General features: G+C 38.9%; 1 protein-coding gene across 1 annotated transcript; it reads right to left on the bottom strand.

Annotated features, from left to right (window-relative positions):
• Nucleotides 1-7,765: 7,765 nt before the first annotated feature.
• On the bottom strand, nt 7,766-14,851 carry LOC146665836 (katanin p60 ATPase-containing subunit A-like 2). The gene is made up of 16 exons (XM_085413607.1): nt 14,711-14,851; nt 13,144-13,214; nt 12,641-12,807; nt 12,484-12,520; nt 11,950-12,040; nt 11,762-11,860; nt 11,391-11,456; nt 11,120-11,197; nt 10,653-10,751; nt 10,155-10,218; nt 9,960-10,078; nt 9,763-9,854; nt 9,573-9,683; nt 9,074-9,236; nt 8,831-8,933; nt 7,766-8,748 (listed from the first exon to the last, which is right to left on the bottom strand). Exons 1-16 carry the CDS (start codon nt 14,759-14,761, stop codon nt 8,609-8,611), a joined length of 1,551 nt encoding a protein of 516 aa, XP_085269733.1. The 5' UTR covers nt 14,762-14,851; the 3' UTR covers nt 7,766-8,608.
• Nucleotides 14,852-19,005: the final 4,154 nt, after the last annotated feature.

Below are 19,005 nucleotides of genomic sequence, written 5' to 3'. Positions count from 1 at the left end.
CAGTGATGGCCCCGTGGTCAAGTGTGATCAGAGCCTTTAACTGTCTGTAGGTGCTATTCCAGCGGGTGTTGTTTCCTGCTGGGATGGACTTATTGGAGCCAAAGTGTGCCTCAAACAAGTCTTTGTGGTTACTACTGCTGTGCAGCAGGTTTGTAAACTTGCTGGCTTTGGCAATGGCTCTAGCTATTGCCTTTACCTCTTTCATCCCATCACTGATTACAAGTTGCAGCGAGTGGGCGAAGCAAGAAAGACGTTCACCCGTTGACCATGGATCAGAACCTTCTGCATCCTCCCACATTGTTTCATCATCGAGGTCACCACTGCTGTCACCTTCAGGGTGCTCTACTTCTGGCATCCTGACTTTAAAGGCCCGCTTCATATTGGATGCATTATCCGTCAGAATGTAGCTTATTTTATGGCCAATGCCATATTCCTCAACTATTCTGTCAAATGCTGAGCCGATTCGTTCGCCGCAGTGCTTCCCTGTGAAACGCCTACTGTCAAGCAAAAATGATTGTAAACTGTAAGAGTCCTTGTTCTTGCAGGCAGCATGAGCAGTAACTCCCAGGAAAGTACGAAGCCTCCGGTCAGACCAGAGGTCTGTTGTTATTGCTACATTTGGCTGGACTTCCAGGGCTTTGATTATGTCACCCTTCAATTTAGTGACAAGGTGAGGTATCAGCTTCTTTGTCAAGGTGGTTCTAGACACAGGAGTGTATTTGCTATCCAAGACATTCAGGAAGTGTCTAAAATGTGGATTCTCAACGATAGACAGGGGGAGAGAGCATCCAACTATAGGGTCCTGGAGGATGGACTGGGTGATGGCCTGTTGCCTGGGTGAATTTGGGGAAAATAAGTGGATGCTTGGAGCAAACAATGATAATTGAGGCTGTGTGGGATTGACCGCTATCACTGATGTTGCAGATCCTGCTTTGTACTCCAAGTACCTACAAAACAGGGAAATAGGAATCTGTAAAACATCGGTTTCTATTCAACCACAAAAACTACTGTATCTTACAAGCACAGTAATTTTAAACCTATCAATGAGGGCAGACCTTTGCATACAAAAGAACCTAATCTAATCCAGTGTGACACATATAGATCATTAGGCACAACTAGTAATAATGAAAATACTGGAGTGTTCAGGGTTGCAAGACCTTAAATAACAAGAACAGAAAAACAGTTGAATGGAATCTACAAAAGACAAAATGTCTGTGCATTAACTTTGCAGGTTGCATTAAGCCTCCTCCTGCCAGTCAGCTATCAGACACAGCTGTATTGACAAGAAATGAACTACTCAATAAAGTCTGAAGTTACACCAATACAAAATAACTGTGTCTAATAATGCTAAAATAGCCCCTACACACTGGACTGGTTTAGTAGGGCAACATAGTAGAAAACACCTAAGAAAGTCATAGTCAAAGGTCCTTAAGTTCGATTTAAGAACCTTAGGACTCAGTTTTGCGATCCGTGCTATCTGGACCAGAGCCATAGACCGCTCTGATCTGGACTTCACTGTCGAGAACGCCGCTGTTAGCCGAGCAATGTTATAGGGACACTCTTGAAACCCCCCTACGGTGGCCCCTAGAGACAAAGCACGTACAAACTCCAAAACACTTACAAATTCCAAATAGCACGCACAAACTCCAAAACACGTACAAAATCCAAAACACATGCAAAATACAAAACACGTACAAAATACAAAACACGTACAAAATCCAAAACACATGCAAAATCCAAAACACTTACAAACTCCAAAACACATGCAAGCTCCAAAACACTTAAAAAATACAAAACACGTACAAAAAACAAAACACATGCAAGCTCCAAAACACTTACAAAATACAAAACACATGCAAAATACAAAACACTTACAAACTCCAAAACACATGCAAGCTCCAAAACACTTAAAAAATACAAAACACATGCAAAATACAAAACACGTACAAAATACAAAACACATGCAAGCTCCAAAACACTTACAAAATCCAAAACACATGCAAAATACAAAACACGTCCAAAATACAAAACACATGCAAAATCCAAAACACTTACAGAATACAAAACACATGCAAGATACAAAACACATGCAAAATCCAAAACACGTGCAAGCTCCAAAACACTTACAAACTACAAAACACATGCAAAATCCAAAACACTTACAAACTCCAAAACACATGCAAGCTCCAAAACACTTACAAAATACAAAACACATGCAAAATACAAAACACGTACAAAATACAAAACACATGCAAAATACAAAACACGTACAAAATACAAAACATGTGCAAAATCCAAAACACTTACAAAATACAAAACACGTACAAAATACAAAACACTTACAAAATACAAAACACTTACAAAATACAAAATACAAAACACATGCAAGATACAAAACACATGCAAAATCCAAAACACGTGCAAGCTCCAAAACACTTACAAACTACAAAACACATGCAAAATCCAAAACACTTACAAAATACAAAACACATGCAAAATACAAAACACGTACAAAATCCAAAACACTTACAAAATCCAAAACACATGCAAAATACAAAACACGTACAAAATCCAAAACACATGCAAAATACAAAACACGTACAAAATACAAAACACGTGCAAAATACAAAACACTTACAAAATACAAAACACATGCAAAATACAAAACACGTACAAAATACAAAACACATGCAAAATACAAAACACGTACAAGCTCCAAAACACTTACAAAATACAAAACACATGCAAAATACAAAACACATGCAAAATACAAAACACGTACAAAATACAAAACACATGCAAAATACACAACACGTACAAAATCCAAAACACTTACAAAATACAAAACACATGCAAAATCCAAAACACGTACAAAATCCAAAACACATGCAAAATACAAAACACGTACAAAATACAAAACACGTGCAAAATCCAAAACACGTACAAAATACAAAACACTTGCAAAATCCAAAACACATGCATACCCCAAAACACATGCAAATTCCAAAACACAACGGAAGTGCTCCAGGACGCTAGGGGCAGTGTTGAGCTTTTGTTACCTAGTAACTACACAAGCCAGGAAGTACCAATGACCGGATTTGGGGTCTGCAGCCTTAAAGGCCGCATTTTAAGGCCGATTACGTCACAGTGACACGACGAAGACTGTCCCAATTCAAAGGCTGCTCTACATGCGGCCCTCAAATGCGTCCTTAATTTCCCTGAATTTTAAGGATGGGTCGGTGTAGCCTTCATGGCCCAACATATCCCAGACTTCATAGCTCGGCGGTGGTGTGGATAATTTAAAAAACGGCGGAAGCGGAGCGGACGAAGAGTAAACTTTCAGAAGTAAGTACTGAATATTATGTCACTTATTTATGTGCAAATGTTTTTATAATGAAGAACATTAAAACATTACTGTTGGCAACATGTCGGGAAAGTTATGTGACATTAGCGACGTTTGTACTAACTTGGTTTTAAAGCCTTTACTTCAAAATATTTGCCGTTCAATAGCTGAGCTTAATCTTACAGAGAATGTGATGATTTTATGCATAATTAAAGTCAGTCATGTCAGTCAGCTGACGGTTCACTCGTTAAGCTGAAAGAAAGATGCTTTAATCACAGGAGTCACACGTGTCCACTGTACCATCTGGGAATTCTTCTTGTTTAGCACTCGTAATAACACAAACACTAAATCCTCCTTCTCGTGTGCTGTTTTGTAGCAGTGTATACACCTGAGACTGTCACCTGTCTGTCTGTCCTGCACTCTCTCTTTTTTTCTTTCTCTCTGATTGTGGAATAAAAGTATGAACATGTGTTTATAAGTTACACTTGTGTTTGAATCCTGCAGCTTATCACACATTTGATTTCTATGTGTGACAACTGCAAGTGTCCAGAGTGAGGACAGACTGAGGGACCCACTGCTACACATCATCTGTGAGGCTTTGCACCCCTGATGATCCACCAGGACAAACTCAGCAGTATGTGAGGAAGAGGAGGAGGAAGAGCCAGCAGCAGCTGACAGATGGAGAGAATAGACAGACTGTTCCCTGTTTGTGAAGGACTGCTAAGAAAGTTTAACATAACTAATTGTCTGTCCTGAATCAGTCTTATTAGGTAATGTTCAAATAATTTGATCATTCCAGTGTTTTCAGTGTGGGAGAAAGTACCCAGGGCATTCAGGTTACACACTATGAAAGGAAGCAACAAGTTTAATGTTCAGAAAAATAAAGTATGTATCAGCAGCAGAATGGAACTAAAAATAAATGTTTGTTTCAGTTCTATGAAGCTTTGAGTATTTTGGATTAGTAGTACTGCTGTGTTTGTTGCATCATATTGCTGTAATTGTTTATATGCTTTATATATTCTGAGGTAAGTTGATCTATAGTGTTACATCATATTCTATAAGGATGTTACGTGTTTGTATACTTTCTGCCCAGTTTGACCCATTTAGCAGAAGCCAGCCTGTTTAAGGCTCTGATATCTATTCTGTATGACTTAAAGCAGTTATGACATGGTCTGATTTTCTAACCCAATAAAGGAATGTTTAATATATCAGTCTACCCTTCATTCTATCAGAAACAGTTATCACAGCTTGTACATGTTCTTTTTACACATGTATGTAAGCATTGAGCCAAATTTAGTAATGCCAACATACTGAAGGAACAACATTTGTCTCTTATATATGATACACCTATATATGCACTGTCAATATACATTTTGAACCAGCTGCAGATGTCAGAGTAACAACTGACTGACCCCCACATAAAGTGCGTTACAGTAGTCCACAGGGGAAGAAATAAAAGCATGGATCACGGTTTCAAAGTGCTGCCTAGGAAGAAAAGATTTCACTCTTGCCAGTCGCCTTAAATGATAAAAATGGACTGGTTCAACTTAAAACCAAGGGCAGTAACAACAGGTTTAAAATAAACTTCCAGGGGTTCCAAATGAAAAGAAGAGGACTCACAGGAGCCACTGGGTCCAAACACCAACAAATCTGTTTTCTTTTCATTCAAATTTAAAAAGTTTAGAGCCAACCAAGCTTTAATGTCATCTAGGCATGTCAAGAGAGGTTTTATTCAGATGCCATCCTTCTGCTTCAGTGGCAAATAAATTTGGCAGTCATTCCTATATACTTGTCTTTGAGTGAAGATTTAAGGTGGTAAGACATGTACTGTAAATAACTGCAACTTGAATCTGTACTGAAGCTCAGTATTTGACACAGAGTTCATGTTCACTGCTGTAATAGCTAATAATGACTAATATAATAACCATAATATTGGCCATATTATATTTACATTACCAAAGTGATATGACTTTAGTCTCATGAACAACATTAGCTAATTGTTATTTACTAGCTAATCTTAAATGACTGTTCAGTACAGAAATGAAGACCAACAATCATGTTTTACTGTCCTGTGGTCTCAGCCTCAGATACTTATCAAATCACACAAAGCTCTTGTAGAAACAAACAAACAAATGAAAAAAATATGTTCTCCTTCATTTCTGTCAAACAAAGTTGTATGACACGTTTCCAGCTGTTAGTATCATGGTTGCTAGGCAACCTGGGAAGCGCGACGGAGACTAGAGCCCATGTGTTTGCAACATACTTGCCGTTTATTTTGTAAATCGAGCTCAACACTGCCCCTAGCGTCCTGGAGCACTTCCGTTGTGATTTGGAGTTTGCATGTGATTTGGAGTTTGCATGTGTTTTGGATTTTGTACGTGTTTTGGATTTTGCATGTGTTTTGGATTTTGTACGTGTTTTGGAGTTTGCATGTGTTTTGGAGTTTGCATGTGTTTTGGATTTTGCATGTGTTTTGGATTTTGTACGTGTTTTGGATTTTGCATGTGTTTTGTATTTTGTATGTGTTTTGGAGTTTGCATGTGTTTTGAATTTTCTACGTGTTTTAGAGTTTGCATGTGTTTTGAATTTTCTACGTGTTTTGGAGTTTGCATGTGTTTTGGATTTTGCACGTGTTTTGGATTTTGCACGTGTTTTGGAGTTTGCATGTGTTTTGAATTTTCTACGTGTTTTAGAGTTTGCATGTGTTTTGGATTTTGTATGTGTTTTGGAGTTTGCATGTGTTTTGGAGTTTGCACGTGTTTTTAATTTTGTACGTGTTTTGTATTTTGCATGTGTTTTGGATTTTGTACGTGTTTTGGATTTTGCACGTGTTTTGTATTTTGCATGTGTTTTGGATTTTGTACGTGTTTTGGAGTTTGTACGTGTTTTGGAGTTTGCATGTGTTTTGTATTTTGCATGTGTTTTGTATTTTTTAAGTGTTTTGGAGTTTGTACGTGTTTTGGAGTTTGCATGTGTTTTGTATTTTGTATGTGTTTTGGAGTTTGTGCGTGCTATTTGGAATTTGTAAGCGTCTTGGAGTTTGTACATGCTTTGTCTCTATGGGCCACCGTAGAGGTTTGAAGAACACATTATAAATAACAATATTACATAAACATGACCTGGTCATCTGAGGTTGGAAAGGTAGTTAGAAGAGTTTGAAGATGGATAGATGGCTACTGGCTAGCTTACCTTTGAGGGTGTTTGCGCTCCAGGTGCCTGGTGAAGCCCATACGGAAAAGAAATAGTAAAAACTTATATGTGATTACTCATGAAAGTGGCCACTTTCATGAGTAAATCATATAAGGCTTACATGATTTACTCATGAAAGTGGCCACTTTCGCATTACTTTCATACATTGTTTTAGTAAGTATCCAAAACATACAAGTTTCATTATATAATTTTTCAAGGGATCTTATATCTGTTTTCACTCTTATATGCTTTTCATACAAGTTTCACACAAGACAGATACAAACTTTATAAGATTTATATATATCTTTTCCATATGGGAAGGTTGAGGTAGTCCCAGCTGTCTCGGTCAAGGAGACTTTGCAAAACCTGCACTTTGCCGAATGCTTCTTTTTTGCATTTACCAAAAACTCTTTGTGTTCTATGAACGCAAACTTTATGACAGACGAAGTCGCTGACATTTCTGTAACTTACTGACCGGGCATACTGCTCAATCTAACGGGTTGCATTTAGTTGTGTTTGAAGGGCGCGAAAGGCGAAATAATAAAATGCCACAATGTGGAGGGATTTGAGCATGGCTGAGCCACTGTGTGTCGCTGTGTGACAGCTGAGCAGCGAAAGGAAATTAATTGAGGAGCCGGCTCTCGCTCAATGGGAGTCGACTATTCTGATTCACTACAAAGCACTCTCTAAGCACGGCTCTCAGAGCTAAAGCTTTTGCGCATGATACATTATCGAACGTTACGCTGTGTGTCATGGATACTGTTGACTCCAAATCTCCCGACCACTATGTTGACCTCAGACAGCAAGACCGAGACAAAAGTACGTCGAGACCAAGACCACGTAAAAGTGGTCTCGAGACCGGTCTCGAGACATCCAACTCTACTTAGTACACAAAATAGTACATTTCCGAGTACTCTGCTTCCTCAGTCTCAAAGTAAAGTTTAGAGGAAAGGCAATGTGCACAAAGACAAAAACGCTGCATAGAAGGAAAAAAGAAGGTGAGAAAAGAGTCGAAAGACATGCGAGCCAATGAAAATAAGGTGAGAGAATGAAAACAAAAGGAGGAGAGAATAGAATAAATGACACAGAGTTACCCGAAGGAACAATGAGAGCCTCCTACACTGCAATAAGCATTTAATTTCATTGCATACACACTGCTAATGCAGTTTTTTGGGAGAATAGGTTCAAACAAAGGAAGATGCAGTTAAAACATAATAGAGAGACAATTCAAGGTTCAAGGTCCTTTATTTCTCACATGCATAGTTATACAAGTATAACACACAGTGAAATGTAGCCTGACACGCTCCTCGACATGTGCAAAAAATGGGGGGGGGGGGTAGAGGAAGAACATTATATATATATATATATATATATATAGTATATACATTGGGTGAATGTGCAGTAGTAGCAGCAAGCAGGTGAATAGACATCTGACTATTTTACAGAATAGACAATATAAACATATTTAAAATTAAAGGAATTTGGAATGTACATTGTGCCTTGGTTTAGAGCAGGGGTGTCAAACTCAAATACACAGTGGGCCAAAATTCAAATCTGGAACAAAGTCGCGGGCTAACATTAATATTTATTGAAAAAAAAAAAATCTTCCTCCAGATATGAGAATGAATCTTTTCTTATGGACTCAAACACGTTTTGCTGAAAAACTGAATATGGAACAAGCAAAGTTTAATACTAAACAATATATATATTAGCTGTATAATACCAGTAGGCCAGCTCTAATAGTCATTTGGTATGGCTTCGCGTATTTGTATTAGGTTGTATACTTTTTGTTTTCAAATAATAAAAAAGAAAACAAATGATCACTGAACAAATATTTTCTCCATGTCAAAAAGAGTTTTTCAAAGCTCCACAGTTATTAAAATGTACACCGTTCCAACCTGCAGTAGCTTGTCACAAATATCCAAAGTATAGGAAACATTTTACGCTAATATATAGTCATTAGTGTAAATTTTTAGTATAGTGCAGGATATAAATTTGTAACAGTAAAAACGAGTTATCATCACTTTTAGTGGCGTTAGTATGAAAGTCTTTACATTCATGTTATGTGTACTAGTGTCAGACAGATTGGTACTCTCTCTCCCAGGCTGTGTATCTGTCCATCAGGTTTCGTGCTGAGGGTTTGGTGTGTTCAATCACATTCAGGAAATCAGCTGTTGTTACAGTTTCCAGTTGGATGGCGGGCATGTCTGTGTCATCTGTAAAAGAGAATCAAAGTAAGACAGAGAAGATGGCTGTTGTAGGGGTCAATCTTGACATTGTGTGTGTGTGTTGTCCTACCATCCTGATGTGACTCCAGAGCATCAAAGATCTTTCGAACTGGTCTCATGGCAGCTTCCTTACATGCCAATCTTATATCTGAGCCAGAGTAGCCCTCCATCTCCTGGAAATAAAACACACAAATGTACAGATGTACATGAGTGAACACATTTCCTTCCAGATAACATATATGATTTATGAAATATTAATTACAGAAAAATTGTTAAGCATAACGATTAAACACTTGACAAACTCCATACGCACTTTTGCCAGTGCTTCGTAGTCTAGCACAGTGCGTAGCTCCACCCCTCCTGTGCAGCTGAGAGGAGGCAGCCAATGAGAAATCATGGCTTGGCGAGCTGGTGAAGAGGGAAGACTCACTAGAATCCGCTTCTCTAACCTCCTCAGCATTGCGTGGTCCAGTTCCCTGAGAGAAGATTTATTAGAAACAAACAAAGGCAGATTTAACTGTCATAATTTTATAGCTGTATTAGTAGTCATCTTTTTGTATTTATACAGCTGTGACTTTGAAATCATAACATCATAATCTTGTGTTTGTCAAGAAAATGAAGGGTCTTTTTTCAAATGCATTCAATGCAAGAAAAATGAATGAATGTTAAAATCAGGCTGAGATGATGCTGGCAATAAATTTACGAGGAGGGTTGAAACAGCAAAAATAGTGAGTTGCATTTTTCTGTCTTCCTATTTATTTGTATATGCAACAGAAGGCCAATAAGTCCAAATGTGCATGTGATTAATCTACCAAGGTAGGTTGGAGGCAGCAAGTACAAAAACCAGGTCATCTGATCTGGCTAGTCCATCCATCTGAACCAGTAACTCAGTCTTCATCCTGCGACTCCCCTCGTGCTCGCCCCTGAAAGCAGTAAACAGAGGTTTTGTGGACAGCAGCAGTGGCACAGCTACATTTTACTGCACTTCGTGGTTGAGCTCACCCCATGCTGCTTCCTCTCTGGCCCATCACTGACTCAAGCTCATCCAGGAAGATGGTGGATGGAGCGTGGTACCTGGCCAGCTCAAATAGAACCTGCAGACACATGTATTAAATCATTTACACTAATTAGACATCCCCCCCCAGAGAATAGTATTCAAACATGTTTTTGTAAAATTCTTCCTATAGCTGACAGCCTACCCTGACCAGTTTCTCAGAGTCTCCCCTCCACTTGCTGACAATGCTGGAAGCTGAGATGTTGAAGAAGGTTGTCTTACACTCTGTAGCTACGGCCTTGGCCAGCAACGTCTTACCTGTACCTGCGTGGGTAAGGGAATGTGAAGTTTTCATAGTGAGACCCTGACATTTTTTAATATCCTGCACTTGAGTCCTTACCCGGGGGACCATAGAGCAGTAAACCCTTCCATGGAGACAGGATGCCTGTAAAGAGTTGGGGATACTGAGGAGGAGAGACTGAGTCAAAGAATGAGGGGGAAACATGAACAAAACAGTATAGATACAACTTGAGTAAATCACATCCTAGCTCAGTATGAGAACACATTGTATTTCCATTTTCAGCACACCAATAGCAAACTGAGCTCTGTGCAAAGAAACCTGATAAGTCTGATGATGCAGTTTTTATCTATTTGCAGAAGCACAACTTGTGTGACTGTAGCAGTACAATAAATTCTACATGGCATGCCACATGTGTCTTTCTATCCATTTCTGTATCTGTGTTACCATAATATCCCAGGTAAAGATTTAATATTAGTCTAATAGACTGGCCTGACCCCACTGCCCTCCTTCTCTTTAAGCCCGTTAAAAGAGATGTATTCAGAATCGAAGATGGGCGACCGGAGCTGAAATACCAGCATGCTCGGGTAGCGGCCGCACCTTAATGGGATAAACGACGGCCTCTTTGACTAATCGCTTGGCATCCTCCAGACCGATGATGTCCTCCCATCGCACATTGGGGCTGTGCAAATAGATGTCCTTTGGAAAAGCATACACACACACACACACAACAGAGAGTGAGTGATGCATGTGGAAGACATAAGCCAGAAATTGGCCCCCACACACATCCTGGTTGCGTAAATAGGTGTCTTTTAGAATGAAACATCAGGTAAGGGAAGTGGATAGAGCCTGGGCCTTCATTAATACAAAAGATCAATTCATTCAAAACAAAGCCCTCTGCTGCTCTGTAGTCATGTGGAGGATTTTACATCATATTCCAAGGAACAAATTAAGATAAAATCAGCTTCTCCTCAGGCTTATTAAGGTGTGTGTGTGTGTGTGTGTGTGTGTGTGTGTGTGTGTGTGTGTGTGTGTGTGTGTGTGTGTGTGTGTGTGTGTGTGTGTACCCTGCTGACGATCGTAGCTAGTGCCCTCATCTCACCACTCATTCCAGAAAAGCCACTCAGTGGCTTCAGTAGGCGTTCCTGCAACATAGACTTTTTATTATTATCAGTAGACATTTTGTACTTTTTGTTGCCTTCAAATAGTTTTTATTTTGGACAATTCAGACTGTTACCAAAATATATTTTTTACACATTTCACAGTTGTTTGAAGCTTGTCTGAATATTATGACCTTTTTTATAAGTCAGTTTAGTTCAAAGGCTCCAGCATAATTACCATATGGTCTGAATCAATCCCAGCTCCTCTGACAGCATCCTGGATTGCACCTTTGGCATCAGTCATCTGCCCCCAAGATACATAAGAGAACATAATAGGAACAAAAGTGACAGCGGTAATTTTGTTTTAAAAAGGGTGAGGACTTCTATTTTATGTTTTTGCATTTGGCACGGCCAAATCAACCCCAGATCATAAAGGTGCTGGTTTATGTTGTAATGAATTAAACATAAACAATTTTGTTAGCATCCTGCTGCAGCATCATCGTAAAATGAAAACCGTCTCATAAATGTCATACAAGAAAAAAATGTGATTAACTTCAATTGGGACGATGAGGTTTGCTTCTGTTCTCAGAGTATTCACTTCTCCAGTACCTTCCTGTTTGTGGCACACTCTCCAGCTGGTGCATTTTTGATGGAGGATACGCTGAGACCAAAGTCCGATGACTGTGGAGCAAGATAGGTGCCATTCTCCTAGGAAATTAACATAAATGTCAGAATAATTGCTAGCTAGAGTACAGAGTTGTTTTGATTTGACTTCATTTTTCCACATTTGCCCGTACACTAGTGGCTGGCTTCTTTGCTCCAGTTCCTGTGTTTGTGTTCCGGGAAGGGTTGATTTCTGGGAGGGGTTTCACAGCTGAACGGGGACTCCTGGGGACAAATAAAAAACAAAACACATGTATTTTTTTAACTGTCATGCATGGACTAGCAGCATGGCAGACTCACTTATTGTTATATATTCAGGTGGGAATCACCAGACACACCCATGATACAATATTATCACAATACTTCACTCATAATTATTATTGTGATTTTTAATATTTTGTGACATGCTGAGTTTTGCAATAACATATTTGCAATTTATCACCCATTTCAACTACAAATTATCTCCTCAAAGTTCAACTTGTCAATATCTGTTTTATGCAATAAGTTTTTGTTTTTTCTGCCCTAAATGTCGCCATAAGACAGTGTCTGTGTTGCTTTATCGATACAATATTGCCACCGAAAATACTGAGATTCGATGTTGTATCGATTTTTCCCCACCTCTACTGTGAGCATGTATGCACAGCATACTTGGCCCGTGACTGACTCACCTCTTAGTTGCACTACGTGTTGGATATTTTCTTTCACCTGGACAGAAAAAAATATCAGAAAAAAACATGCTAAGACTATAAGTTAGTTTTTAATAATTTTACAGAGCATGAGATATAATTTTCATTGCTTCTCAGTGTTTCAGCAGAGTTCTTGCACCTGCTTCTGCTATTCTTCTGATAAGTTTGGGATACTTCTGGAATTTGACGTAGTGGTAGCTCTCATACTCCATCAACACCATCTCCAGATCGATGTTATCGCTAACCTCGAACCTCCTCACACCTCCATTTGTCTCTTGATCCAAGGCCACTGCTGCAGCTACATAGCTGGTGGACAGACACATTGCAAGGAACAGATTTTTGATGTGCTTGTCTTGATGAATTGCATTTCACTTTTTCTATACAGACATACAAATATGACCTTTTGGTTGGTTTGTTACCACTTATTCAATAATAAACCAGCAATGCCATTTTGCATAATGCCATTCTGTTTTGAAGTAACAAAGAGTGAATTTATGTATTCTACTTGCTCTGATCAAAGAAACTCAGCCACCTGTTTTAAAAGTCCGTATCTAAACCTGATGCTAAAAATGTACTTAAAAGAAAAGTTCATCTTTTTGATCACCACTTGATGCATCCACACACACACAATTTTATACTGACCCTTGCCCCAGCAGGTGGTGATAGATGAGGATGAGGAGACTTTTCTTCCTCATCTCAGTCCTCTGCTCATCCTGTTGGACAGCAACAAGAACAGCAACAACAAGAGGACAAAAGGGGAATTCAAATGGAGCTGTTATATGAGAAAGAACTACCAAATAATATTGTTCAATTTGTCACAGGTGTCATGAAGAACAGATATGGTCTAATAAAGACCAATACAGTCCCCCCAAAAGCAAAATATTTTAGAAGAATATTAGGATTTTTTTAACAGAAGGATATGAAGTGTCACAACTTATGGATAAACAAAACTTTAAAGTGAATCACTGAAATGCAAAGAAATTAGCCACTCCATATACAGGTTATAGCAAGATATAACATTTAACAGTATTATTTTAGGCCATGATGCTATGCATAATAGCAAAAGCATTACACAAGTGAGCCACAGCACTCAACAAATACTGGTTGGAACTCCATTCATTCATCCTTTTACTTCGCCTTATCCAATCAGGGTCACCATTAGGCTGGAGTCTGTACCAGCTGTCATATAGCGAGAGGCATGGTACACCGTGGACATGCTGCCAACCTAACGCAGGGCTAACACATTCCTATCTTATGATCAAGTTAAGAGTCATTGATTAAACTAATGTCCATGTGTTTGAATTGTGGGAGGAAGCCAGAGTAGCTGAAGAGAACCCACACAGACACGAGGAGAACATCCAAACTCCACACAGAGACATGCCAGCTGGCCTGTGGATAGACCTCTTTGGGAGGCAAAACTCTTTACCACTGTGCTACCCACGGGCTTTAACTGTATGCCTAATTTCAGTAAAGATGGAAGTCTCAAGAACTGTACTTCTTTAAGCTTGTGAAAATTCCCACTATTGGTTAAATACCTTGCACCTTCCACCTGCTGTTTTTAGAACTTAAGAAACCTCTCGGGTGAAAGATGAAAAACATCATCAAACTTAAAGAAGTCCAACTGCTTTTTTTTTTTTTTTACAAGTTCTTAAAGACTGCCATGACCTGGATGACTAAGAACCTGCACAGACAATAAAGATGGAAATGACACTCCCTAAAGTATTTATTTATGTCTGTGGTCTAACTAAAAGTAGCCACTAATTATCAACTAACGAGTTAGCCTGTGCTCGTTAATGCTTCAGTTCTCTTCTCTTCCCTGGTTCAAACATGTGGAGGAGGAATATTTTATATTGGGCTGGAAATACAGGGAAAACACAGTTGCCAGCAGAGGGGGCCAGCCAACCACAAACAACAACCAGTTGACGCTGTCTCTAGGCAACCAGTGAGTGCATGCAGAACTTAACGATTAGCTCGACGGCTAACTACCACGCTCGTGAAAGCGACAATATAGAAATCCCATCACATGTGTAAAACAAATCGACCAACACCTGGATACATATGCCTTTAGCTTAACACTGCTTACAGTACCAGACAGTTCAGTGCCCATCTGTTCACTGCCACTGCTAGTTAGTCACAAGCTGATATCTGAAAACAGTTGTGCGTCAAATTTGCGTAAAACAACAAGAAACAAAAGCCCGTGTTCACTCACCGCCTCTCGGGCCTGGTGGGCGACTTTCATTGACTGATAATTGAGCTCCATTACTGCTGTAAAAATTTCGTAAGGTCGGTATTATTCGTTAGGTGATGGTGAAGTTGGTCCACCGCGTAGTTCTGTCGGGTCTTACGTTCCCCTCGGGGCTACCGTACTTAAGAGTATGCCTCTTTTGTGAAGCAGCAACGGTGGTAAAGAAAAGCATCACCTATGCTTACTTTGAGAATTTAGAAAAATCTCAATGACAAAATGTTTCATTGACTTAAAGTTTTGCAAAAATGAGATGTTAAAAGCTCTTTAAAAGCTAGAATGCTAAAGTTTTGGGTTTTTTTTATTGTTAGGTTTCATTAAACCGCAATATCTTAACTGCCTATATTGCACTTTTGTACTCAATCACAAATGTTTTCCAAGTTTGACATGTAGCCTACTACCTTTTACTCTGATGTTATTATCTTTTGAAAGCCTCCTGTAGAGCTCACATTTGATTTCTTTTCAGGTTGAAACTGATCAGTTGATGTATGTCATCCTGATTATCTCCACTAGAGAGCAGAAGAGATCTATATAACATGCAAGTCACAGCGGTACTATCAAAGGACACCATTTTAAGCTACTTTAATTTATCAGAATGTGTGTGAGTGTTTTGTAAATGTGAATATGGGTGATGAATAGATCCGTTTTGGCTGTCTGGTTTTTGAGGGCATGCTTGTGTCCATCCTTAGTAACTATTGTGCTCTAACTCTTTGTGTGCATGTGTGTCTCCAGGGGCAGACATACACACAGAGACATCTATTTGCACAACTCCAGCAACCAGTGGGAGGACATAAACACCCTGGAATAAGCCAAACAATTAGTTAAAGAGAGTGTTGTCTATCCCATTAGGTGCAGCTCCTGCTCAATCACGCTGGTATTTCAACACTGGTTGTCCAGCTTCGATTCTGAATAAATCTCCCCCAAAGAGCTTAAAGAGCAAAACGGTAATGAGGTCAAGCCAGTCTGTTAGGCTGACATTAAACCTATATTTAAGATAACATGGTAACACACACACAATAGACTAGCAGGAATAAGGGAATATTAAAGTATATGCATTTGTTGAAAACTTTAATAGGTACACCTGTTCAGTGATTGGTAGTGCAATTATCTAATCAGACAATGACATGTCAGCAGCTCATGGCATCTAGGCATGTAGATGCCATCAAGATGACATGTCAAGGTCACGAGCAGATGGTAGCCAGAATTTGCAATAAACAACATGAAAGGGTGCCGGTGGTATAAAGTTGCACTCAAAAAAATAATTCATTGGATGAACGTAATTTTATCTTGCCACTTATATTCCATCTAAACAAATCATGTTATATTAATCCATCTTGATTGTGTTGTCTCAACACGATATATGTGTGTAGGTTTAACATAATATTAACATTAACATTCAATTAATTTGACTTTTGTTCAATCAACATGTTTGCACCACGTTAGTCTAATTAAATTTATTTAAATCCATCTTATATTGTTTAAACACTTTGGCACATCAAAAATCAGTCTTGTTACATGAACTAGTAAAATATTTGTTTGTTACACCAATGATAATCTTGTTGAATGAATGAAATGTAACTTATGTCTGTAGTACATGTATTCATATTAAGTAATGTTCAACCAAAAAAAGAAATCAATGGATTTACAGCAACTTCCAATCCACCCATCTTCTTAGCTTTATCTGGGCTGCGGAAGTGATAGGGCAAGAGGGACAGGGTACATCCTGGACAGGTCGCCAGTCAATCATACAGAGACAAACAATCATTTGCACTTTAACACCTTTGGGCAATTTAGAATAACCAGTTACCCTTACAACTGCATGACTTTTAACTGTGGAGGAAACCACAGTACACAGAGAGAACCCACTGCAAACTTCGCCACATTGTGGATTTGAACACAGGATCTTCTTCCTCTGAGGCAACAGCACGAACCACCATGGCATTAATCTGTCAATACAGACTTAACAAAAGTAGGAAAGCTATGCTTGATGATGCTTTATGTTGTTGTTCTTGACAAGTTAAACCACAAGAAATAGTAACAGCATACACGTGGTGTGGTTGTCTTCCTCTTGTAACCCCACTGATTTTCCTGTGGTTTGACATCTAATGTGATCTTGTGAATTTCGTGAGTCGACCCCCAAAATCAAATTGGGTGGTTGTTACATGCATAAGATCCAAACTTGTAATTTGAACTAAATAATTCCATGTTTTTATGGTGAACGTAATTAAATCATTCAGCAACTTAATTTGTTCTTGTTGAGATGACATCATACAATCTAGTAAGAGCGGTTAGTTGCCTGGATCCAGCCACTCTTACTAGATTGTATGATGTCATCTCAACAAGAACAAATTAAGTTGCTGAATTTCATGCAGATGCTACATGATTTAATTACGTTCACCTTAAAAACATGGAATTGTTTAGTTCAAATTACAAGTTTGGATCTTATGCATGTAACAACCACCCAATTTCATTTTTTTGAGTGTGTGTGGGATATTTTCTTGGCACAATTTGGACACTTTAGTACCAACTGAGCGTTGCTGATGCCCATGCCTTTGTGAGTACAGTGTACCCATCTTCTAATGGCTGCTTCCAACAGGATAGCACACCATGTCACAAAGCAGCTCAGATAAAAAAAATTCTTGAACATAACAATCAGTTCACTTTACTAAAATGGACTCTACAGTCACAGGTCTCAATCCAGTAGAGCACCTTTTGGGATATGCTGTGATGGGAGGTTTGTGTCACAGATGTGCACGTAATACATTTGAAGCAACTGTGTGATGCTCTAATGCCAATATTGACCAAAATCACTGAGGAATACTTCAGAAGGCAAATGGGAGTTCAACACAGTACTAGCAAGAAGTACCTAATTGTCTAATGAGTGTATAATATATACAGTATATATAAATAGGTGAACAAGCAACAGCAAGGATATTCTACAGCTTTAAGCAAATGTACAACACAAATGCCTATCACATGTGGTCGCAAATTTTGAAGCCAACCTGATAACCTTCTCCCACCAACGATGTGGAGATCCAACCTCTTTTAGATCCAATTAAAATCAAGACACTCAAAAAGATGCTCTGGAAAAGAGTAGAATTCTTGGAACAGAGTTTAATACACTGAATCATATGAACAGCAGGAAAAATACATACAGACATTTAGCAAGAGAATTACAAAGCAGAAAACAAGCAAAGAAAAACCCCAGGGTGTACAGCCTTAAGCACAGACAGCAGAGCAACACAGAGGCAGACAGAGAGAAACAGCAGAGGGGAAAAAGTGCTGGGGTGTCCTCTGGTCCCCTGATATATAGGGACCAGTATCCCCGCCCCCTGCTGCTGGGTAACTTTCCCACCCGTCCAAACACAGCTGCAGGGTTCAGGTAGCGGCCAAGGTCTTGGCCAGAGGCCAGTCAGGACTCCAGCTACCCTTTGGCTTTGGCTTATCACAATAGGTCATGACACGGTCAAACATCACACATTAATCCTAATTATTAAATCTTGGAAAAAACACTTCAGTGTAGGTTCATAGTGTGTGTGTGTGTGTGTGTGTGTGTGTGTGTGTGTGATTATATCGTATGATATTTTAGTTGTGATGTGTTCAGGATCTCTGTTACAATATTTTTAGGTTTTAGCTTCTGTGAAGGACTTTGTGATTTTTATCTTGAAAGGTGCTATATAAATAAAGTTTTACTTACTTACTTTTACTTATTCTTTTGGTTGTACTTCATGAAAGACATTGAGTGTGTATTAGGGAAGGTTAGTTACCGGAGCTGGAGAGTGAGTTATTTAGGCGAACTCTCAACAGTATTAACTGCCCTGTTACTGTAAAACCTTAATAAACCTCGGTGAAGCAAAATGTCTTGTGCTTAAGACTCTACATGAAAGTTAAAATATGTATGTTCAGTGCACATAGATATATAGTGTATATAGTTACCTAGTTATACATATCACACAAAAATCTACCACACACCTCTGTGTATATGAAACACAACCAGGTTGCCTGAGACATTTACAGACAGAGATGAGGACTGATATATTTGTCTTCTCATCTGATGACCAGATTTATTAAATACCATCTGACCATTGAGTATTTACAATAAAGGATTTGGAGTGTCAAGCTTGAGATTTCACTCATCTTGTGTTTAGCATTGGAGCATCATGGCAAAGGCACTTTTTATGGATTCAATACCATTGCAATGAAATATTAAATGTCATTTCACAATTCTATTATGAATAAGGCAGCCAAGATCAAATATTGAC

Source organism: Rhamphochromis longiceps, linkage group LG7, assembly GCF_057381845.1.
Source record: "Rhamphochromis longiceps isolate RC_006_pf linkage group LG7, R_longiceps_female_GT1.1, whole genome shotgun sequence".
In the NCBI taxonomy this organism is placed as follows: domain Eukaryota; kingdom Metazoa; phylum Chordata; class Actinopteri; order Cichliformes; family Cichlidae; genus Rhamphochromis; species Rhamphochromis longiceps.
Note: the sequence above shows the minus strand (reverse complement) of the source record. Positions and strands in the feature narration are given on the sequence as shown.

Bases quoted from the DNA above. Each gene is read 5' to 3' on its own strand.
- LOC146665836 (XM_085413607.1), bottom strand. From the start codon at position 14,761: ATGGAGCTCAATTATCAGTCAATGAAAGTCGCCCACCAGGCCCGAGAG. The intron at 10,752-11,119 runs GTACACACACAC...GCTTTTCCAAAG, and splicing joins TAGCTACGATCGTCAGCAGG to GACATCTATTTGCACAGCCC. The intron at 9,855-9,959 runs GTAGGCTGTCAG...ATGTGTCTGCAG, and splicing joins ACTCTGAGAAACTGGTCAGG to GTTCTATTTGAGCTGGCCAG.